The 23,926-nt window shown below is 46.7% G+C and overlaps 1 protein-coding gene across 1 annotated transcript; it reads right to left on the bottom strand.

The window, feature by feature from the left end:
- Positions 1-4,667: 4,667 nt before the first annotated feature.
- On the bottom strand, positions 4,668-22,142 carry NTAN1 (N-terminal asparagine amidase). Its single transcript, XM_006871997.1, has 10 exons — positions 21,987-22,142; positions 12,698-12,800; positions 12,548-12,613; positions 12,134-12,242; positions 9,879-9,952; positions 8,383-8,436; positions 7,869-7,922; positions 6,727-6,824; positions 5,219-5,332; positions 4,668-4,835 (listed from the first exon to the last, which is right to left on the bottom strand). Exons 1-10 carry the CDS (start codon positions 22,065-22,067, stop codon positions 4,668-4,670), a joined length of 921 nt encoding a protein of 306 aa, XP_006872059.1. The 5' UTR covers positions 22,068-22,142.
- Positions 22,143-23,926: the final 1,784 nt, after the last annotated feature.

Below are 23,926 nucleotides of genomic sequence, written 5' to 3'. Positions count from 1 at the left end.
ACCGTATATGCATGTGACAGTTGGACAGTGAATAAGGCAGACTACAGAAGAGTCAATGCATTGAGTTACGGTGTTGGTGAGGAACATTGAAAGTACCATGGACTGTCAGAGAACAAACATCTGATGGAAGAAGTACAGCCCTAATGCTCCTTTGATGACTACACTTGATCTCCTACTTTGGTCATAGCTGTCAGGAGGGACCAATGCCTGGAGAAGGACATCATGCTTGGTAGAGTGGAGGGACAGTGACAAAGAGGAAGAGCCCCAATGACATGGACTGGCACCAGGACAGCAGCACTTGATTCAAACATAACAATTGTGAGGCTGGCGCAGGCCTGGATAGGCTTTGGTTCTTATGTGCAGAGGGTTGCTATGAGTCAGACCCGACTCTACAGCCCCAACAACAGCAGCGGCGTTCAGATGATAGGTCTAATGCTCCTGCTCTGTCCCCTAGCGAATGAGCCTGCTCATCAAGGCATGTCTACTAGGTGTCCTTGAACACTTAAAAAAAACGTATAGTTTCATCTGGGGGCAGGCGTCTAAAAACAACCCCAGCGCTAAGTCTGTAGTTCTTGTAGACCACTAGATGACTCATGCCTTTCTTGGTCTTCACACAGCTTCTGGAAAATATGACTGAAGTCGTTCGGAAAGGGATTCTGGAGGCCCAGGTTCAACTGCAAAAGGCCAATGAGGAACGCCTTCTGGAAGAGGTGAGCCTGCAGATTGGATCAGACCTGGCACTTGGCTGGAGGCCGAGGTGCCCGGATGACCGGGAACACTGCTGTCTTTCAGGGAGTGCTACGACAGATCCCTGTGGTAGGATCCGTGCTGAACTGGTTTTCTCCAGTACAAGCTTCACAAAAAGGAAGAACCTTTAACTTAACAGCAGGTATGGCTGATAAAAAGATCATGAACTGAGTTCTGACCAAATACCCATGGATCCCAGTATTCCTAATTACTGGGAAGCCTTTCCCAGTTCCATTCCTGATCAGTGTCAGGATCCCACACAGACGAGACTTGTTGGCCTGACTACTGAAAAGTGTCAGAGCAGATACCCACTTCTGCAGCCCAGAGCTGGCTCTTCCTTGAATTCACAAGCAGCATGTTCATTCAGCTGTTAGATCTCAGCAGGCGTGTCTCGTTGTTTGGGTGTGGTTTTCCTCAGCAGAGGGCTGCCTTGAAAAGATTTCATGAGCACTGAAATGTTTTATTTGAAACCCAGCAAATTAACTAAGTTGCTGGGGCCTTAGAGGAGGGGATGTCAATCTACTTAACTCTTGTCTTTGGTGTTCTATCAGGATCATTTCTTAAAGGTGAGGGCCCTCACGCTATTCCTTCCTTAGAAAATGCTGACTACACTGTTGGAAAACAAAAAACAAATCTGATTTCTTATCGGCTGAACCTCAGTCTTTGGCCAAGAGGCATCTGCTTCTTCCCATCGGACCTGCCCCCCTAGGCTCAAGATTCGTGTGTGTGCAAGGTGGATGCAGGGCTGGGGCTCACGAGCCCAGTGGAGGTGGCTGTCCGGGATCCTGGCAAAGCTCAGCCATCAGCAACTGAGCAGCTACCACCCAGTCCACCCCTTTCTTTCCTGGCAGGTTCTCTGGAGTCCACTGAACACACATATGTCTCCAAAGTACAAGGTACAGGAGTGACGCCGCCTCCAACCCCCTCAGGCACTCGCCCTAAACAGAGACTTCCAGGTATGTGAATGAACACAGGTAAAAACAGTTCTTGGGAAAAGAGACCTTGGCATCACGTTATGCAGCCCCCAACAGCCTTGTCCAAGTTTGCTGTTAACATGTACTCCCTTTGTAAACCCAAATCCCTGTTCCTCTTCATTTCATCCCCGTCACCAGTTTCTCTAAGTAGCTGAGAGGGAGGTGACATCACATTACTCTGGTGTCACTCGCCTGAGCTTTTCTGAGGGTTGCCTCAAGTTCCCCGCCTTGGGGTACGTGAGTGTACAGATAGCCGCATTTTTCTATCTCCACCTTCTGAAAGATTTTAGCGCCAGTGATGCTAGCATTTAGGTGGCGGCAGATAGAATTAGACAAAGTAATGGCTGGTGCAGAAAGCTGTTTTTGCCACCAGTGTTCTTTCTCAAGCTTTCAGCTGCTCCCCCGATCTTCCTTTAGGCCAGAAACCATTCAGAAGGTCCCTCCGAGGCTCAGATGCCATGAGCGAGACAAGCTCAGTCAGCCATGTGGAAGACTTAGAGAAGATGGAGCAGCTGTCCACTGGGCTGGAGCAAGACGCCCCTGGGGCTCGCAGCCCTCAGGAAGCGGAGCAGGGGGAGGCCCAGCACCTGAGCGCTGACGGCTCCCAGGTAGAAGAACCAGAGAACTTAAGATAAGAGTCAGTGTTGGGCTTGAGACTGTTCTGAAGCTGGTTTCAGGGAAGATGAAGTTACATTGAAAATGTGAAGTGTGCCACACCCTAATACAGTAGAATGACTGTTATTTGTGCTTTCACAGATTTTTGCACAAACCTGTATGCAAAAGGCAGCTTTCTAGCTGGGCAACTGACGTGTTTAATTTTATGTGGATGGAGAACAACCCACAACTATTGTTTCCATCCTACCCGACTGTACTAATACCTTTTCCCTACTCAGTTACCCATACATAATTCTTTCTATTCACACACGCCACTTAAAATTTCAAGTGCCTGCCACTTGGAACACTTGTGCTTTTTTCTGACTGAAGCTCAGTGGGAGCTCTCAGCTCTCACATCCTGACTTTCTGGTAAGATGGCTGCTGTGGCAACTCCCCTGGTTCTCTGCTGGACTCCGGCACAGGAGAAACCCAGCCCCACCAAGGCTTTTGCCACCTGTTTTTGGTTGGATCAAGTTGCACTATAGAGCCAGGTTGTGTTTGGCTTCCTGGAGAACGGGCTTTATAGTAGGATTGTAAATGAGTGTCCGAAGCCCCTTCCACCTTCCCTACCTGCTGCTTTTCCTGGAGACTGTGTCCACTCACGTAGCACTCTGGGAAGTGACCGTCCTCTGGGTCACCACATCCATTTCTCTTTAGATACGACTTGTAAACAAACACACAGACCTATCTAGTTAAAGCAGCGTAGTCTCTTCCTGACCGTTATATATATATATATATATCTGTATATATATGTATGTGTAGCTGTATATTTTTAAATACTGGTAAAGCTTTTAAATTGGCACGGAAGTACAGACTGTGCTCATTTTCATGGTTAATTCCTGAAAACCTGATGGATGCCACCGTAAGAGCCTGACACTGGACACACACAGGGGAACCCCTGGACTAAGTGTCCACTCTGAAGTCAGTTCTGAAGCTGCTGGAGCATCTGTTCCGTTCGCAGCTCAGCACTTTTCACTCAACTAAGAAACATGAACCAGAAAAGTCATCTTTCTCAGTCTTACCAAGCCAGACTGCTAAGGAGGTCACTGGAAGGAAGTTACTGCCCATTTCTCCCCATGCAGAAGTGCTGGCCACATCCTTTTACTGAGCAGCGGCTCTGTAGTCTGTCAGCCACGTCACGTACGTCCTGGCCCCTGTGCCTCTTCCGTCCAGCAGGCAGCCTATGGGAGAGAGTTGGGGCATCTGGGGCATCACACTGGTGGGTGGGTGATGGCTTTGGAGCCTTAGTTAGACCACATGAATGAAGCCTTGGCTTTGATGAGATTCCTGGCATTTGGCACTCGTCCAAGTGCAGCCTTTCTTTATTGTTTCGGTGCAGATGATTCAAGTCTTCCCTTTTTATTTCGGGCAATGGCATATATAGTAGGTAAAATGGGAGAGGAGCAAATTATCACCTCTAACAAGATAAATTTTTAAATGTTTTTATATTTGAAATTGTTACATTCGTTTTGCTGAAACAAAATTTCACCCTTGAGATATTTGAATGTTGGTTTCAATAAAGGTTCTTGAAATTGTTCCCTACGAGTTCAGATCAGTTCATCAATCTTACCTCTGATTCGGCATCATGACTTTTTGACCCTTGTGGTAGGTATGTTTTCATTTGACTTCCCTTTGGATACCAACTTCAAAAAATGAAAAAGGTTTAAAAAAAAAAAAGCACACTAGGTCATAACCACAATGAAGGCATCTAAAAGAAGAGATTTTCTCTGTGGCTTATACAACTCAGAGACTCCATGTAACCTCCTAGTGGATGGTCTCAGACTTAGAATTATACTGGAGAACGGTCAAGCGCATCACTTCTGAATCTTAGACTTAGAATTATACTGGAGAACGGTCAAGCGCATCACTTCTGAATCTTTCATCTTATTTATCTAGAAATATGTTCCTTTTGGAGAAAGCAGATAGAAAAGACCTGTGAGATTTATATATTCTCACTGACTTTTACTGTCTTAAATATTTTCCTCACAAACTCAACTACATTTCCTGTATACACTAATTCAGCACAGAAGAGGAAATACTTACCTCAGTGTCTGAAACAGAACAGGGAGTCTGCCAGCTGCTTCTCTGCCACTTCTCAGTCAAGCACAAAGGAAATCTAAACAAACACCTTTGCCAAAATAACATTTTATTTTGAAAGTCATTTGAAAGACACTGAAATGTATGAAGACTTAGGACACAGGTGTGTCAATCCTAAGTTCACATCCCTCCTACCTCACAGTGGTCTCTATCATGCCCCTAAGTTGCCTTCTGTGGTAACTCCTGGTTTTAGCTTCAACAGCTTTTTTCCCAGATGCCATTGTCATTTTTTTTGTAGAGCAGAGCTTTGTTTCCAGGAAACAACTTGCTAGTTGGAGATGGGTATTTTTTTAAAAACATCAAGGTCGATCTGATATGTTCAACGAAGTGGGGGGGCTCAGCCAGAGGTGATGTGGAAAGGTTCTGGAAAACAAAAGAAGCACCTTGCTCTCCTTCCCTATTTTGATAGAGTTGTCAGAGTACCTTTGTGTTCTTTAGACATTGAGTAAATACTCTAGATATGTTTATATATAGAATGTAAAAGGACATAAAAAATGAGGGGCTGTGTTAATGAGAAACAGCAGTTGGTTACTTATGTTCTTCACGTGTAGATTTTAAACCAGAACATTAGTTCTTAATTGATAAGTTAGTTGATGAAGTTAAATGGGGTCTGCCAGTGGCATCCTAAAAATAAATACGGTTGCTGAAGGAAAAGCAGCTATTGTTCTAGCCTAAACCTTTTTTTTCTTACAGATGAAGAAACCAGGGCCCTGAGAGTTAAGACTTGCCCAACCGTAAATTCTCACCTCTAGTATTTGCTTATCATCTTGCAGCAGCCAGAAATCCACATGCGGAAATGGCGTCCAGGAGTATGGCCCTATGCGAAGTTGTTCTGTCTTTGCATCGTAAATACTAATCATCTGAAAGAAAAAAACATTTCAAGCATAGAATTTAAGGGAGGTTACCACTTCTCAAACCCTGCCAGTGTAGGCTATTTTGTAAGGTGTTTATCTGGAAATCACAGGCTTAAGAAATATTGTCTCACATAATTAACAAACGCTGCCACTTCACTAATGTATCTGCTACTGCACTTTGTAGGTGACGACACGGATTTGTTTATAGTTCTTAAGACCATGGTGCAGGAAGACGGCATTCTGAGGCACAGAGCCCACGGTCCCCAATCCAGGAAGCCTCAGGCTGGGCCGCAACCCTGCCTGCTGTCTGACTAAAGTCCTGTCCCTCATCGTGACATAAACACTGCATCATGACTGTCAGGCCCCCTTCCCTTGGATGGGCAGTAAATTTCCAGAAAGCTGTTGACAAATGATCAATTCCCTGAATGCCCACATTTGCCAATCGTCTCTTTTAACCTTACCACCAATGTTCAATTTTGAGTTTTGAGATGCAAATATATTCTTTTGAATACTAATGACATTACAGTTATTATGCTACTTGAGAAATTACAAATGGAATCCTGAGAACATTAAAGGGGTAACAAAACAAATCTCGAGTTCAGACATGGTTTTCAGTGGAAATGTCAGCATTTCCTAAAAGCCTCCTTTGGGGTGCTCTGAGTACCATTTCTACTCTTCCACAGCTGAAGCATTTGAAGGAGTTCCTTCACCCATTCTCAAGTGGCACGTAAGGGTCTTTTCAAGGAGCAATTGGGGGTCTTTATGTCTAGCTTTTAGAATAAAAAATAATTAGCCTTAGGTTTTTATTGCTAGCTTCTAAAATTGGAATTCTTTCCCACTTAAGAAGTTTATCCTAAGGAAATCTGAGTTTTAAATTTAATGTGGTCATTCTTTGAGGTTCAATGAACCAACCAGTCAAGTAAACTGGTGTTTAGTGATGTCATCCTGAGGGGGACAGCTCTCCCCACTCATTACCCCCTCCTTCTGGTCTCTTTACTCGTAATGTAAAAGGAGTTTATTCTCTTCGGACCTGGGTGCTATGGGTTCATACGTGCCTCTCCCTATTCTGAGTCCTGATGTACCATTGTGGGTTCATGCACTGGACTTCGATGTTGGTGGTTCAAGCTCACCAGCCACTCCTCGGAAACCCCATACAGGGCTGCTGAGTCTGAAGCGACTTAAAAACATGTCTTGGCAGAGAACAGGGGTCCTGAGTTTATACTCAAGACATTCATTACTCTTCTGTCTTTCTGTATGTTGGGAGTGGGCGTGTCCCTGGTGATATGTCCACCTTCAAAGTAGCAGATGTCAATTTCTCATTTCCAAGGGCTGTCAAACCTTGAAGTCTTCCTCCCTCCCTCTCTCATAAACCCATCACACTGAGATGATTTCAAACTCACTGGTCCTCCTGTCAGGATGCGCGCAGCACGCAGCTCCTCCTCTGGGCCTCGGTCCTGAAAGGAGGCTCTGTAAATCTCGGCAGTTTTAATGTTGACAGCTGTGAGGGAGGGGGGACACACACAGGGCTGTGAATCTGCAAAACTGCCATGTGAAATTTGCACAGTCTGACCTTTCTAGCACCATCCATAAAAGACAAGATCTGGATACAGCCAAGTCTCCCTCCAAGAGAGAGAAGAATGGAGACTAAACAAAATAGCTCAAGCATCTTCAGCTTCCCCCTCAGAAAAGGAAGCTTTTCAGCCAGGTACCTCACTGTGGGCAGTTGTTTGGGGCTGTTAGCCTCACAACTCCCCTTCCTGGGGCCCGGGCCAGAGGCTCCCTCGTCAGCCCTGTAACCATATTGTCTAGCTGGGGATTGGAGGGTGGCCTGGGTCATGGCAAAAAGCTGGCTTGATGTTTTATGACGTTGTATTCCAGACACATAAAAAGTTAGAATAAAGACTGAGCAAATCACAAGATGGGTGAGTTAAACCCACCAGCCACTACACCACAGAAAAAAGCTGGGGCTACCTGCTCCTGTAAATATGGACGGCCTCGGAAACCCTAAAAAGCAGTTTCTCCGTCCCCTACTGGGGAGCTGTGGGTTGGATTCTACTTAGGGGCAGTGGCTGAGTTTGGTTTGGGGGTTGAGCACCTACTACAGCTGCCATAGGTGAGTGGCCGGTTGGTCATAGGTGGTTTTTTTCGCCTGCTTGTTTACACTGTTTTCTAGGATCTTGGTCTTCAATCAAAATTTTACTTCAATCAAAAATAGGTTCTCTACGTAGAAAAAGATTCAAAGGCACCACTCCATCCCCCTTGGAGCCTTGGTAGAGAGATGCACCCCTGGCTTTCAGAGGGGAGCCGAGTCTGCCTACTACCTTGTTCTCTCGCCAGGGCCCTAGATGTGGACGGTATTTTGTACCAAAGGTAAGCTGGGGACCCGAGGTCTCAGCAAATACAGACGAGATACAATTCGAACTAAAGTCTGTAGTATGCCAACAGCAGTGGGGACCAGGGTTTTGCTAAAGTCACTTTAACCCGTGCCTGCTTTACTATCATGTAACCAACCTTCAACCCCCAAATAAACATCCCAACTTACCGATGCCATAAATGATTGGAAAATGGTTTTCATTTTCTTCCCGGTCATTTAATTCTAACAAAATAAAAAAATTTTTTAGATACAGCTTATGAATGACATCAAAGAACTGTTTTCACTTTGTATAAGAAAGGCTAAGAAGGAACCCCAGCCAAAAAAGGGGCTGGGGGAGAGGGGGCAAGTAAAACAGATGGGACTGTGTTTCAGTGGTGGGGCAGTGGATTCCTATTGAAAGCCAGCTCCTTGTAGAACTAGTGCAGTCGGCCATGCCAGGTGCCTGCTCCAATGGGAGCCTCAATCCTTTCTTCTCAGGAAGGAAATAGACCAGTGTGTGAACTGAAGTTTGGATGGGATTTGGATACGGAGAGAGGTGAGGCCATTCCAACAGCAGGCAGCAGGGAAAAGCCGGCAAAATGCCAACCAACTCTGTCTCTGCCTCCGGGGGTGGGGGGCAGGGGGGCGGCACCAAAGCTGCCTGCAGATGACTGCTTTGTGTTAGGAGAGATGCATGATTTACCTGTCACACACAGCGTTACTAAGTGAACGTCTTCTTTCTGTCGGTCAAATTCACCTGCAATTAGAATTTTAAAACTGGATGTCAGACAGTACCTTTAATTAGCAGAACATAGACTGCGCAAGTCGAGGGGCAGTGGGAGCAAAGCCCCCCACCCTTTGGGCCACAAGCCAGCCCCTGTCTCTCGGAGCCATACTAGCCGGGAATACACGTTCTTGGCCTTAAGCCCAAAGGAAACAGAGAAGTGTGGGGAGGGATAAATGGATCTATCACACAAGATATTTACTCTTTTCCTAGGGAATTTAATCCACCCCCCCCCCAACGACTAATTAGAGTTGTAAAAAGCTGGGTCACTGTAAAAAACAAATGACATCAGAGACAACAGTCACCTCACACTGTGGGGACAAACGACTATCCTGTTTGATTGGGTGCCGAGGGCCTCAAAAAGTGCATGGAAAAATTCCAAGATCTTTTCATCCCATTTTTTCAACAACTTTTTGAAGCCCTCCCTACACCCATGCATAAGCATTTTCTGTGTAATGAAAACTGCTTTAATGATTCCGTAACCATTCTCCTAGTGACGAGGACTATTAGATCGTTCTTTAGTATAAATGATGTTCTCCTGCTCATCTGTAAGGAGCTCTGCTAGTATAGTGGTTCCCAGTCGAGCTGCAAACCTCAAGGTCAGCAGTTTGAAACTACCAGTTGTTCTGTAGGAGGAAGATGAGGTTTTCTGCTCCTGTGAACATTTACAGTCTCAGAAACCCTATGCAGGGCGGCGATGATTCCACAGCACACCACCACCACCCACCATCTGTGGACATAAATCTGTGCACACACTCCAGAGTTGTAACTGAATAGGTTCCTGAAAGGGGAACTCCACAGGGTTAAAGGGTATGACCTAGGCCACACTGCCAAATCACTTGACAGTTGCACTGATTGATATTCCAGCACCTGGTGCAGTGGTGGGGGTGTGGCGGGGAACCTACCTCACTGCCTCTGGGCTAACACCCAGCATTCTCAGTCTTTTTGGAAACTGTTGACAAATTTAATAGGAAAAAAATGGTATCAAAGTTCTTTTCATTTCCTGCAACAGATTAAAATGGGCATTTCTGCTAGGAGGAGGTGATGGCCGTGTGCTGTAGAGTTGATTTTGACTCATAGTGACCCTGTGTAGGGTTTCGGAGGCTCATCTTTCTCCCTCAGAAGTGCTGACCTGGCAGTGAGCAGCAACAGGGCCCCTTGCCAGGAGAGTGGCTCTATTTGATGTGATTCAGAGCCTTTACTATTTCATCACCGATGGATCAGATGCGATCCAGGCACCCTTGTCCCACCCCAGCAGCCCTCGGCAGGCCAGGCAGCCCTGAGGCTGAGATGCTGATCGGAGAGACGCTCCCTTAGGAGGTCTGCCCCCCTTAGGTTTACACTCATTGGGGTTTTTATCCAGTAAAACCACATAAACCTCTTGATCACATTTAGAGGGAAGAGAGTGAACTTACTGAGAAGTTGGTGAGTGAGTTTCTGTGAGAGCTGCCGGTCGTCACTGAAGCCGCCCACAAGGTGCACTTCCAGCCTGGCAAAGAGGGGACGATGATCAGAGGGCGGCACGCCACGTGGGCAGTGTGCACTGCTTGTGCAGCATGTCCTCATGCCCCAGCCGACACACAACGTGCTGGTGGGACGCTAGGTGCATGGGTGAGGCTGTCGGAGGGAGGCCAGCTCTTGGGGATCCTGCCCAGGGGCCCTGAAGACAGAGGGTTCTGGATCCCCCAGAGGATGCTTCCAAAGGCCTCCTAAGTCTCTGCTTCAGAGGGATGGGGTATAACTGAGACAGGGAGGAACTGCACGCTGCATGAGAGCTGGTCTCACAGGTGCTCCCGGTGTCTCAGTGAAGTACGATCACTGGCCCAATTACAGGCCAGAAGACGCCGGGGCTGCTACAGCTCAGGCTGATGCTTCTGCACCAAGAGTGGGCTCCCTTAACTGTTATCTTCATGAGATGGGCAAAAATGGAGTTAAATCATTCCTCTGCAAAATCCCACCCACTGGAGACAGTTAAAAAGCCACATTTGGTTTAACCCTGTGTTCCCCACACTCACTTATCTATACCCTCGACCACCCTGGGTCCAAAAACTTAATGCCCTTGGCTGGAGGCTGCAGGTTCAGGTCTACCCAGAGGGACCTCCAAAGAAAGGCCTAAGCATCTACTTTCCTGCCCCCTACTGCTCCCCTTACCCCTGAAAAAGCAGTCACAAGAAATCCTACGGAGCACCAGTCTTAACTGATCCACATGGGATCCCTTTGTGTTGGAATGGACTCGATGGTAACTGGTGGGTCAGTTGGCTACAGTTTGTTTATGATGCTCCTTGCATCAGACTACAAAGGGGCTTCAAAAAGTTCATGGGAAAATGGAATGAAAAGATAACGTCTGTTTTCCACAAACTGAGTGAAGTTTTATAGAGCAGATGGTCAGTTTCACACTCAACAAATGATCCACTTGGTTTAACAATCCCTGAGCGTAACATCACGGATCCTGCCTCCTCCACGTGGTTCTTGTTTCCAGTCAGCCGTCTAGATTCTGTTCTTGGTTAACGCTGCCCTTTAGATCTCTGATGGTTGCTGTCCCCCGGTCTACTGCTTGGCTGAAAGTTGAGTCACGAGGGTGACTTCGTTTCCAGACCTAGTCTTCTTAGGAGATTGCATTTACTTCCAGATTTGTCTCTGACTCAATCTAGGACCTTCTAATGTGAGCCTTTTCAGAGCAGCTGGTAGTAATGGCCAGACACCACCTAGTTCTGCTGGCCTCGGGGTCTTGGAGACTGATGTCCACGTGGTCCACTAGTGCACTGAGCTAACTGTTTCCAAGCATCTTCGATACCATCACTCATCTTTCCTCCAGACAGCGAGAGACCAATTGTTGTACCTTCGATGGTGATTTACTACTCACCAAAGTAGGATGCAGAACACTGTCTTTGTGGACTATGCTTTGCCAGTTGACCATGGTGTCCCCCAGGACTATGGTCCTAAGCCCCCAGGAACTCCCTCCATCGAGATGTTTAGTTATATTGAAGTTTTCATAACGCTGCTTGTAACAAAGGTAAACACCCTCTGTCAAACCTTTCTACCTGGGGGGGCTACTCCCCCCTCTGCCCTGCTCTTTCATCATAGCTGTGTGCCTCACGCCCACACTGGGAGCCTGCGGGTCTGTCCAGGCATCTGTTTGTACGTTACTGTTGTAGGATTGGTGGTTGGGGAGCTAAGTGTTACCCAGTTGCCTCCGACTCAGTGACCCTGGATAGCGTTTCCAAGGAGTAGCTGGTGGGCTTAAGTCACCAACCTTGTGGTTGGTAGTCCAGCACCACACCAAAAGTCCTATTGCAGGACGCCCCACCTTTGCTCACTGCTATAGCCTGTAAGTTTGTGCTCATAGCACACATTCAACGAATACTTGCTGGCTGAACAGATGAAGGACTGAAGAGATACTACAGCTGAGGTATCACAGCGTGGAAGTCTTGAAGTTATTTACTGAGAATAAGCCGCCCCTTCCCTTTAAGATCCAGCACTGTTTCCTAGCCTGTGCCCATCTCCCGTACGTACATCCACCAGTAACTGCTGATCAAGTGCCAATGCCAATGCCACACCTGGCTCTGCTCGAAGCAGGCAGATGAGATGCTGCGGCGCTGACATACTGTGTGGCCACAACAGCTCTACACAGCCGTACAAGGGCCCAACAAAGCCGAGTCACGCAGCTCACCTTCCACACTGAGTGTAATCGGAAAAGGACTTTACGGCGTTCATGATCAAGGGGACCTCGGCTTTGGTGTCGGTTCCATCACAATGTGTCAAGCAGGTAGCCCCATTACCTGAAGAACAAGGGTGAAATGACTCATGTTATTCCTGATGAGAACCCAGGACACAAACCAAGTCTACTTCTGTCCACTCGGAATGCCTCACTTTTGAGAATCCTGTAAGAAAAAAACAACAGAAGTAATTGTGCTGCCCAGCCAACCCATTCTGGCCAGGGCAACGGAGAGACTGCGCAGTCTAGAAAGAAGGTAGGTGAGGTCATGTTTCCAATAGGACACCAGAAAGGTCAACTCAAGAAATGACATGGTCCCAACTATGGGGCCGGTTGAAGCAATGCTTTCCTTCAGCTCGCTCATCATACCTGTGTGCCTCAGGACCACAATGTGACAAGTGGTAGCATCATCAGAACCCAGAACGGAGATGGAGCCTGTTCAAAAAAGACAAAAAATAAAAACTCCAGTCGCCCAATCGCCTTGTGTGAGCATGCCCAATGCACTGCTTCCTAACCTACCATCCTTTGGGGAGGTCACTGCAAGCTCTCTTTGCTGAACATACAGCAGGCCCTGGGGTCCCACTTGTTGAACACACTGACCTCTGAGAAGTCTGGCTCTTTCCTGTTCAATTAAAAAAAAAAAAAAAAAAATAGTGACGTAAATTAGTGAGGACTGACTGACTAGCGGTGGAGGGAGCCCCAGCCCCGCTAGGTAGTCTGTTGGAGGTGGGTGTATGAGTTGACAGGCTACAATAAAAGGCAGCTCATTTGGAGCAATGCAAAGAAAACAATGGTTAGGGCTTTTTACCTAAAAAACATGGGAGAAAGCTGAGACTTTTAGTGGTTAAGAATCAGGCTATGAATCGCAAGGTCAGCAGTTCGAAACTACCAGCTGCTCCACGAATGAAAGGTGAGGCTTTCTGCTCCCGTAGATTTATAGCCTTGGAAACCCTGTACAGGGTCGCTATGGGTTGGAACCGACTTGATGGCACATAACAACAACAACAAAGATTTACAAAAGCATCGGAAACCCTAGAAAGGCTCGCTGTGGGTTGGAACCAACTTGGCGGCACCCAGTCACTGCCACCTATAAAACAAGACTTTTTGCGAATATGGGCTGAATGATTACCATGTCTTCATTAAAGAGTACTGCAGTAAAGAGGATCAGTTTGTATGGGGACGGGGACGGGGACTCAGAAACCACATCCTTCTTTAAAGAGAAGTTGAGGACACTTCCTACCTGCTACTCTCCCTGTCCTGGTATTTCCACTTCTGCAAATCTGTGCAAAGGAAATAACCCAACATGGTGTTTCATCAGTGGGTTATTTGGAAAGAAAAAAGCTGGAGTTTTTTGATTGAAAAAAAAAGCAGAAAAAATAAGTCAATGTTGCTAAACTAACTGTTTGCACAGTAATGTCCAATGAAAAATCTGGGGAAAACATTTTTGAAATGTTAACTGAAAAGCTAGATTTCTGTGGGTTTGAGTGCCACTAGGTCGATGTCTGACTCAGTGATTCCATGTGAATCGACCTGCCCCCAATCCCAGAAGCAAAATACAAAACTGTCATTAAAAAAAAAAAGGACACAAGAGGAAACCTAGAGCCAGGGGACCTGGAGGAAGGCAGACTCTCCAGTGAGTAGTATTCAATCTGTCTAGGCAGAGCTGATGAAGTGAAATGTCTCTTGTGATACAATAGTGAATAATTGCTATCAGGACTGATTGTGAGGGTCGGAAATGTAAAGGTAGACATTTTGTAGCAAAAGGAGGGGAGTGGTTGACTTTGCAGTCCAGGAACGGAGGGTCCTGGGACCATCAAGGGAGAAGAGCAGAGAGAGGGAACTACCCAGAGAAGCAGTGATGCCTGAAATGGAGCCAGAGACGATCACATAGAGCGATGGAGCATCTAGGGACTGGGTGGGGGGAGTATAGGGGGCAGGCTTGCAGGGTATACCCTTTGGTCGATTGATGATGCATGGAGGGGATTGTAACCATGGCAATGATATGATGTATGATAGAATGAAGGTAAAACTAATGTTCTCCCATGTAAACTGTCATATAATTCATAATAAAACACTTAAAAAAAAAACAAGGACTGTTAGTACAACGATGCTAGAAGGTCGATAAAACCCATTGATGTCATTGATTCCAACTCACAGCAACCCTACAGAACTGAGGAGAACTCGCCCTATAGGGTATCTAAGGCTCTAAATCTTTAAGGAAGCCATCTGTCAGATCTTTTCTCCCATGGAGCGGCTGGTGGGTTCAAACAGCTGATCTTTCCGGTTAGCAGCCTGAGTGCCTAAACACTGAGCCACCAGAGGTACCTAACAGGAAACAAACTGGAAGGAAATACCCACAGTTGTGTTAGAACAACAAGACACGAGACCCTTTACTGTGGCTGCTCTCTTGGTCCTCTAGATGCTCTGTAATGGACTCACTGCCGTGGAGGCGGTTCCAGCTCACAGTGACGCTACAGGACTTCTAAGACGTAATCCTGACGGGAGCAGATGCCTCAGCTTTCTCCCGTGGAGAAGCTGGTGGGTTTGAACAGCTGACCTTACGTTAACAGCCCAACACTTAACCTACGGTGCCACCAGCCTCCTGCCTGTGATGTTGCTGCTCCTAAGTACTGTTGAGTCAGCAGCTGGGCTGGTGAGTCTGAACCACCGACCACACAGTTCAAACTGACCTTGCAGTTGAGTGCTTATCCTATAGCGCCACATCAGGACTCCTGACCAAGTATAGGAGGCTAATTTTTAAGCTGATAATTTTGTATGCCCCGTGAATGATGTTACAAATTTTGGCAGAAAAAAAAGGTTCCCCTCCCCGGCTAGATAGGGTTTCTAAGGGTTTGAACAAAACACTGGCCTTTTGGTCCAAACAGACCTTGCAGTCCAGGGTTCTCTCAAGGATCTCACAATAAGCACCTTTATTATGAAAAGGCTATGCTAACATTGTGTCAAAAATTTGTCTAGCCGAATATCAATAGGAGCTCTTTAGCGGAAAGCCTAAAAAGAGAACTTTTTAAAAATAATTGAAAAATTAAAAATTTTGGCTGGTTAAATTCTTGAAATGAGAATGGAACATAGCATTTTTCTCAAAAATGTCAACGTGATACAACATTGAAATGGTACCATAATTCCTTTTGATGTGCCACAGATAAATGAACAAATGAACAAATCCTAAATGAACAAATTCTTCCTCAACTGAGTAAGCGCAGCGCCTGTATGTACTGCCCAGACAGCAGGGCGTATTTTACTGTCTTGTCATGAGTGCTGTTATTTTAGGTTAGTGCTTGCTAAGTACCATCAAGTCAGTTCCAACTCATAGTGACCCTGTATAGGGTTTCAAAGGAGCAGCTTGTAAGTTTGAACCGCTGATCTTGAGGTTCAAACCAACCTTGCAGTCCAGCGCATTAGTCCACAGTGCTACATGAGGACTGTCAAGTCAGTCCCGACATGTAGCGACCCTGTATAGGGTCTCCCCTGTATAGGGTTTCCGAGGAGCAGCTGGTAGGTTTGAACTGCTGACCTTGTGGTTTGTAGTCCAGTGCTGAACCTAAAGCGCCACACCAGGTTATATAATATATATATATGTTGTTGTTGTTAAGTGCCATTGAGTCGGTTCCGACCCATAGCGACCCTGTACAGGGTTTCCGAGGGTGTAAATCTTTACGGGAATAGAAAGCCTCATGTTTCTCCCGCGGAGCGGCTGGTAGTTTCGAACCGCTGACCTTAAGGTTTGCAGCCCGATTCGTAACCACTACGCTACCAGAGCTCCTTATAAAGAAGATGTAAGAAACATGAAGACTCCCACGCTTGATTAGTTATATAGGGTTGTCCTCTTTTAATAAACTTCCATTATTTTGGAAGCAAGGCAGCACGGAAAATGAAACGGGCCCCTCAGCTTAAGAAACAAACTAAGGTAAGGTACACTGGCCTGGGTGAAACTGGATTAGCAAGGTAGCTTGGCTTGGCATAGAGGTCCCCAAGCAACTGCTGTAGGACTCTTCTAGGACGTGGCCTGCCTCCCCGACCAGTGAACGCTTTTCACTTTTATGCCACTTCTTGCCCCACCTTAATTTAAAATACCGTACAGGAGCACAAAAGTGCCCTTCCTGCTGCTTGGTTCTTTCTGGGAAGAGGAGAATACCAGCAAAGTTTCATCATTTTCACAACTGACTTACCACCAAAAAGCAGAGCCATTTGTAAGAAACGAAGGGGCGTTTTTCATTCCAAAGAGCAAAAATCACAACGTCCTCTCTTCAATATTGCTAAGTGCCATCGGGTCAGATACAACTCACAGTGGCCCTGTATAGGGTTTCTGAGGAGTGGCTGGTGGGTTCGAACAGCCAACCTTGCAGTTAGCAGTCCAGTTCTATCTATCGTACAGTGCCACACCATGACTCCATCTCTTCAATATGTTACTAGGAGCCTTCAAAAAGTTCCTGGAAAAATTCATTCTATTTTCGTTCGGTTTTTCCACTGACTTTTTAAAGTCCCCACAGAAAAGTGTATCCAAGCTTCTCTTTGGGAAACACAGCCCTGCTCTATACACACATACTTTCTGAAATCAAAGTAACCCCACTTTTCTCAGCCTCTAATGTTCTCTGGATACGAATATTCACTAGGAGGCCTGGTGTGGCACTGTGGGTTAATGCGCTGGCCACACCGCAAGGTCGGCAGTTTCAGGTCACAGCTGCTCCTTGGAGACCCTATACAGGGTCGCTATGGGTCAGAACCAACTCGACGGCATTTAACAACAAAACATTCACTAAAAAGATCTTTTCCCTCAGTACTACCCAGCTACCTCTCATACCCATTTATTATAACTCCTGATCAAATGGAGTCCTGGTGTGACGCTGCAGATCAGCACCGGACTGCTAACCACAAGATGTCATCAGTTCTAACCCAGCGGCCGCTCCTCAGAACCCCTAGGCAGGGTCACTAGGAATCGGCACCAACTCGACGGCACTTAACAACAACATTCAAATGGCACTCTTCACCCTACTCCCTGCCATTCAGTGGGTTCTGACTCAGTGACCCTGTGGGTCAAGGCAGCATGGCCCCACGGGGTTCCCGAGGTTGAAAATCTTTACAGGAGCCAATTGTCACATCTTTCTTCCTTGAAGCTGATGGGGGATTCAAACCACCAACCTGGCTTGTCATCAAGTGCTTTACCACTGCACCACCAGGCCTCATTTCCCCTAACCTAGGGGGTCAGTGACCTTTTTCTGTTAGTGCCAGACAGGAAGTACCTGAGGTTGGTGGGCTCTGCTGTCTCACAGAAACTACTCAACTCAGCTGCTACGCAGAAACCAAAAGGACTGGGTCCAGTCTAACTACGTGTGGACACCAAAAGATGCATTTCATATAATTTTTACCTTCCATGAAAGAATACTCTCATTTTTTTTCAACCATGTAAAAAACGTAAAAGCCATTCTTGGATGGTTGTTAAGTGCCATCGTTACTGCCGACTCATTGTGACCCTGTATAGAGTTTCTGAGGAGCAGCTGGTGAGCCTGAACCACCAACCTTGCAGTTCAAACCAACTTGGCAATCCAGTGCATTAACCCACAACACCACACCAGGCCTCTGATCATGGTCATGTGCCGTGGAGTCGCGGTTCCGACCCATAGCGACCCTGTACGGAGTTTCCGAGGCTGTAAATCTTTACGGGAGCAGAAAGCCTCATCTTTCTCCCGCGGAACAGCTGGTAGATTCTAATTGCTGCCCCTGAGGTTACCAACTCGATTTGTAACCACTACGCTACAACAGAATTTGGGCCCTGGGCTGTCATTTGTTGACCTCAATCCTAGCTAATCCCTTAGTTGTAGCCCTTACCCCTGCTGCCATATTCTGCCGCTTCTTCCTTGTAAATTGAAGAGCAACTAAGACAGTGCTTTGTGAACTAAAAAAATCCAGGAAACCAAACCCACTGACAGCAAGGGGATTCCAACTCATCGCGACCCTATATAGGGTTTTGGAGACGAAATATTTATGGGCGCAGTCTCATCTTTCTCCCAACACCCAACCCACAGCGCTACCAGGGCTCCTCCTGCAAGGTAGGCAAGAAATTACTCAGACGTGTCTCTCAAACAGGCCTTTCTTTTTCCCGTTCCCACATGTACCGACCGCTGCCTTAGTATCCTTTGACAGACACCCTGCATCTCAATGTCTGCAATATAACAGTATAACAATAAAACAGTGAGCAAAAATCTAAGGCATCAGCTACTGGGTGTGGATCCCCACCCCGTCACTCACTGAACATCCTGCGGTGTGCTGCGGGTGCTCCATGCTCCGTCCCCAGGTTTGTAAATGGGCAGGACACCACACAGCAGGAGAGCTTACCTCTGGGGTGGGTGCCACCATTCTGCATCAACCTCCCTAAGGGCTCCCTTGCCCAATCCAGTCTACCCACTAGATGTCATGGCTTCAAAACACGAGTATTATGACATGCCTTTTCTGCTCAGTAACTTTTCCAAGTTCAGCAAGTTCATTTGTAGAGCTAGAGAACATCTCACTGGCAGGGCTAGACAACATCTTGCAGGGATACATAACTACAGAACGAATTATGGTGGCTCCCTATCATAAGCAATGGATCACAAACCCCTCAAGAGTACTTAACAACAACAGAAAGATTTAGCTCTAAGGATAAGCACTGGACTGAGAACCACATGGTTACTAGTTCAAGCCCACCAGCCACTCCATAGGAAAAAGATGAGGCTTTCTGTACCCACAAAGACCTGCATTCTTGGAAAGCCTATATAGGGTCGCTAAGAGTCAGAATCAACAGCACTTAACAACAGCAACAATGTCCCTTGTGGGGAACGCAGTGGCTCTGTAGGATAAACACAGAGTAAATGGTTCAAGAAAAGCAGCAACAACAGAGATGGTTGCGGAGGCGATGGCATAGAGAGAGCAACAGAGGACTCTAGGCCCAGGGACTGAGAAAGGCAGTGTGCCTGCAAGCAGGAGGCTGGCTGGCAAAATGTGCCCTCTGGACATTTAAATGAATATATATTTTCAGTGTGGTATGTGTACATCAAAAAAAGGGCAATAGAGATAAATACTGTTAACTGATGGTTCATGCAGAGGATTGTAAGCATTGTAGTGATTTGTTGAATATAAAACTAATGATATTCCTGTAAACCTTCACTTAATTCACAATAAAAGCTTTTTTAAAAAAAAAAAAAAAAAAAGTCGACGATTCAAGCAAACCAGTAGCTCCCTCCACAGGAGAAAGATGACGCTCTCTGCTCCTGCAAAGATTTACAATCTCAGAAACCAAAAATAGGGTCATAATGGATTGGAACTGAGTTGACAGCACTTAACAAGCTCCTTGTGGTGAAACCATCTTACATGTGAAAAATACAGGGACTGAATTCTGGTGCCTTCACGTAATATCAACCTATGGAACATTAGGCAGGACTATTACTGAGCATACAGTGACCAGTTCGGAGCCAAGGCTCTAGACAGCTCCGCCCAGGGGAACATTCTGCAGTGACGGGCATAGTCTAGATTGTCTCAGCCTCATGCAGCAGCCACAAGACACGTGTGACTGTTAAATACGCAAAAATGTAGCTAGTGTGACTGATGAACCAAAGTTTTCATTTCAATTTAACCTTCATTAACTCCAATGGAAATGGCCATCATATTTGGGTAGGGCAGCTCCAGAGTCAAGGGTTCTAATCCTGGTCTCACCATTTCAGCGTGTGTGACAAGTTACTCAACATCTCTGTGCGTCGGAGTCCAACTGTCAAATGGGAAAAGTGGACAGACAGCGCCTACATAGGGCTGTGGTGCTTGGCAAATACCCACTACTGTTGGCTCTCTTCATTATAATTATTACTACACAGGCATAGCTAAGAGAGCCATTGTTGTTGTTAAGTGCCACCAAGTCTATTCTGATGCATAGCGACCCTGTATAGGGTTTCCAAGGAGCAGCTGGTGAGCTTGAACCACTGACCTTGCAGTTCAAACGACTTTCCAGTCTGACGCATTAGCCCACAGTGCCACACCAGGACTCCAAGGGAGCCGTAGTATGTTAGATATTTGGCTGCTATCCAAAAGGTGGGCTAATACGTCAGACTGCAAAGTCATTTGAACTGCAAGGTCGGTGGTTCAAGCTCACCAGCTGCTCCTTGGCAACCCTATACAGGATCACTATGGGTCGGAATCGACTTGATGGCACTTAACAACAACAATCCAAAAGGCTGGCGGTTCTAATCCACCAGGCACTCTGTAGGCAAAAGCTGTGGCTGTCTCCTAATCTCATTGGAAAGGAGCAGCCCAGAATATCAATAAACTGCTCCCATCAACACCTCACACACTTCTTTTGAACACTGACCTTTCAAACCTTTTATTACAGAAACCTCTAAATAGACATAAAAGCAGAGAGAGTCACCTTACTTCTTCAGGCAGCTACTCCTGGCTTTACTGGTCACTGGGCTGCCAATGACAAGGCAAGTACTTAGCATGATGCCAATCCTCTCTCCTAAGTGCCCAGTGAGTGCCTACTGATTTCTCTACAAAATGCAAGTTAAGAATCACACAGAGCTGCTGCCTTCTTCCTGTGGGTCACTTCCTGTCATCCTTCAATCTTAGATCAGGGGTCATTTTATTTACACATTTATGTAACGGATGTTCACTGAGCATGCACTAAAAGGGGAAGACAGACATTTCAATCTTCCTTCAGTAAATACACAATTCTGGGAGACTGATCCGCATCAGGGGGAACAGAAGAACAAGGAAGCAGACAAAATAATGCCTGGCCAGAACGCTTTCCCTAAGTCACCAGCACGGAACGGAAAGGACATAGTTACTCTTTATAACACTTAACAGTTTGGGATATTGGAGCCATTTGTTAGTTTCAAAAAAAATCCAAGAAAATCCTCTCTTCTGACTAGTGAGTCCATGCTGGGTGGTGCAAATGGTTAACTACTCAACTCCTGGCAGGAAACTTAGCCGTTTGAACCCACCCAGAGCTGCTCTACTATGTACACATGAGTCACCGTAAATGGACGTTAAGGAATGGCAACAACTAACTACTACCCGCTGTGTGAGAAGGGGCAGGCGCAACACACGTTTCTTTAATCAATGAACGGGGCTTCCTTGCCCCAGCACTGAATCTGTGACAAGTGGGGTGCTTGGTCCCTAATGTTTTACACTAGGCACCCTCTTCTGAACAGTTCCCACATCAGAACCCCAAGGGTTCAGGGATCGAGTTGCGAACAAAGGGAAAAACAAAACCACAAAAACCCAGTGTATCAGGGCGTGGTCCTCTCCACCGCCCAGCTGGGGAGCAGCAGAGCTTTCGCTTTCGGCTAAAAATAACCAGGGCGCTGGCCCCGCCACGATGTCCGCAGGCCACCTTGCTTACTGATACCCCAAGAACGAGGAGGTGTCTCCCCGCGAGCGCTAGGGATCAAGGACGGATGCCCAGGTTTGCTAAACGGGCCCAGTCCAGCCCGAGGGAGGGGCGCCCGGTCTGGAAATCAGGGGCCTCAGGGTGTCCTCAAGCCTCAGTGCTGTGCGTCCTTGGGCAAGTCATCTAACCTCTCTGGGCCTTCACACCCTGCTCTGTAAATGAGGGGCTCAACAGATAGCCTCTAAGGTATGAAAGAGGTAAGGGCTCCACGGCCTTCAGAATAAACAATTGCCGCGGGCGACGACCCCAGCTTCGCTGAGCTGAGTCTGAAACCCACTTCGGAGGAGCAGGGGGAGGCTACGGCGCTTGTAGGGTCCAGCCCGCCCGGCAGGCTGTCCTCAGTCCCGCCCCGAAGACCCCGCACCCGGTCCCGCTCACCTCCAAAGTTGGGTGAGCTCTGACAAGGTCCCCCGCAGACTGCGGCAGCCGTACTCGCCGCCCCTCCACAAGCAGCGGCATTTCGGAGGCGGCGGCCCAGGAGGCGGTGGCCTCCCCAGCCACCCGGCCGCCGGCCGCCGCTCCCCGCCCCGCCCTGCCGCGGAACATGCCGGGAAATGGAGTCCGGACGGAGCGGCCCAGCGAAACCGAATGGGCCCATGGGAAATGTAGTCCAGATGCTAGGCAGCGACTCCAGGAACGGTCCGTGGTTGGCTAGGAGGCTAGAGAAATGTACTAGTGCGGTGCTGTGGATTAATGCGCTAGACTGCAAAGCCGTTTGAACTGCAAGTTCGGCAGTTCAAGCTCACCAGCTGCTCCTTGGAAACCCTATACGGTGTCGCAATGGGTCGGAATCGACTCGACGGCACTTAACAACAAACCTAAACGCTTGCAAGGCGGGTGGGGGTGGGTTAGCTAGACCCCGCCCCCATACCCAGCGGGGCTGAGCGCACCTCAAGAGCCTTTTCCGGTCAGTTCCAGTTTTCTGCCAACCTAGCAAGCTGTGGGGTAGGTATGCCTCCGCTGATATCCCTGTGACCTTGAGCAAGTTTTCCGACTTTAGGAACCAGCTGTCCTGCTTCGTAGGATTGTATTCATGAGTAATAAACATCTACTGAGAAGCTAGATCTAACTTCGCTGGCTCCAACGTTTTAATGAAGCGCCAGTAACAGGATATTTGAAATGAACAAATCAGTGATTTTGCAGAATTCTATCATGGGAGCTCCAGCATCATTTCTATCACCAAGGCCATATTTTCTAACCACTGATCCTTCTTCTTTGTGCCCAACCTTTGCATTCCAATCACCAATTATGATCAATACATCTTGATTGCATGTTTGATCAATTTCAGATTGAAGAAGTCGGTATAATTCTTCTATTATGTCCTCACTGGCTTTAGTGTTTGGTGCGTAAATTTGAATAATAGCGGTATTAACTACTGGTAATTCACTTGGTGACAGAAATGATGCTGGAGATGGCATTTCAAATACCTTCTTTAGACAGCATTATGAGATGATTATACACATGGACCTCAACAAATGAAATACACAGAATTCAAATTGACTACATCTGTAGAACGAGGCGATGGAAAAGCTCCCTATCATCAGCCAAAACAAGGCCAAGGCAGATTGTGGAACAGACCATCAGTTGCTCATATGCAAATTCAAACTGAAGCTGAAGAAAATGAAAACAAATCCACCCAGAGTCAAAATATGACCTTGAATATATCCCACCGGAATTTAGAGATCATCTGAAAAACAGATTTGATACATTAAACACTAGAGATCAAAGACCAGAATTGTGGGATGACATCAAGAAAATCATACAAAAAGTCATTAAGATGACAAGAAGGAAGGTAAACAAAATGGATGTCAGAAGAGACACTGAAACTTGTTCTCCAGTGCAGAGATGCTAAAGCAAATGGAAAATATGAGGAGATACAAGAACTGAACAGAAATTTTCAAAGGTCAGCTCGGGAAGACAAAGTCAAATACTACAACGAAATGTGCAAAGATCTGGAGTCAGAAAATCAAAAGGGAAGTACACGTTCAGCATTTCTCAAGCTGAGGGAGCTGAAGAAAAAATTCAAGCCTTGACTTTCGTTATTGAAAGATTCTCTGGGCAAATTATTGAATGATGCAGAAAGCATCAAAAGAAGATGGCAGGCATACACAGAGTCACTGTACCAAAAGGAAATGGTTGATGTTCAACTGTTTCAAGAGGTAGCATATGATCAAGAGCCAATGATACTGAAGGAGCAAGTCCAAGGTGCATTGAAGGAATTGGCAAAGAACAAGGCACCAGAAATTGATGGAATAAAAATTGAAATCTTTAAAGAAAGTGATGTGGCACAGGAGGCACTTACTCATCTCTGCCAAGAA

Source organism: Chrysochloris asiatica, unplaced genomic scaffold, assembly GCF_000296735.1.
Source record: "Chrysochloris asiatica unplaced genomic scaffold, ChrAsi1.0 scaffold00178, whole genome shotgun sequence".
In the NCBI taxonomy this organism is placed as follows: domain Eukaryota; kingdom Metazoa; phylum Chordata; class Mammalia; order Afrosoricida; family Chrysochloridae; genus Chrysochloris; species Chrysochloris asiatica.
This window is presented reverse-complemented; position numbering and strand designations above follow the sequence as displayed.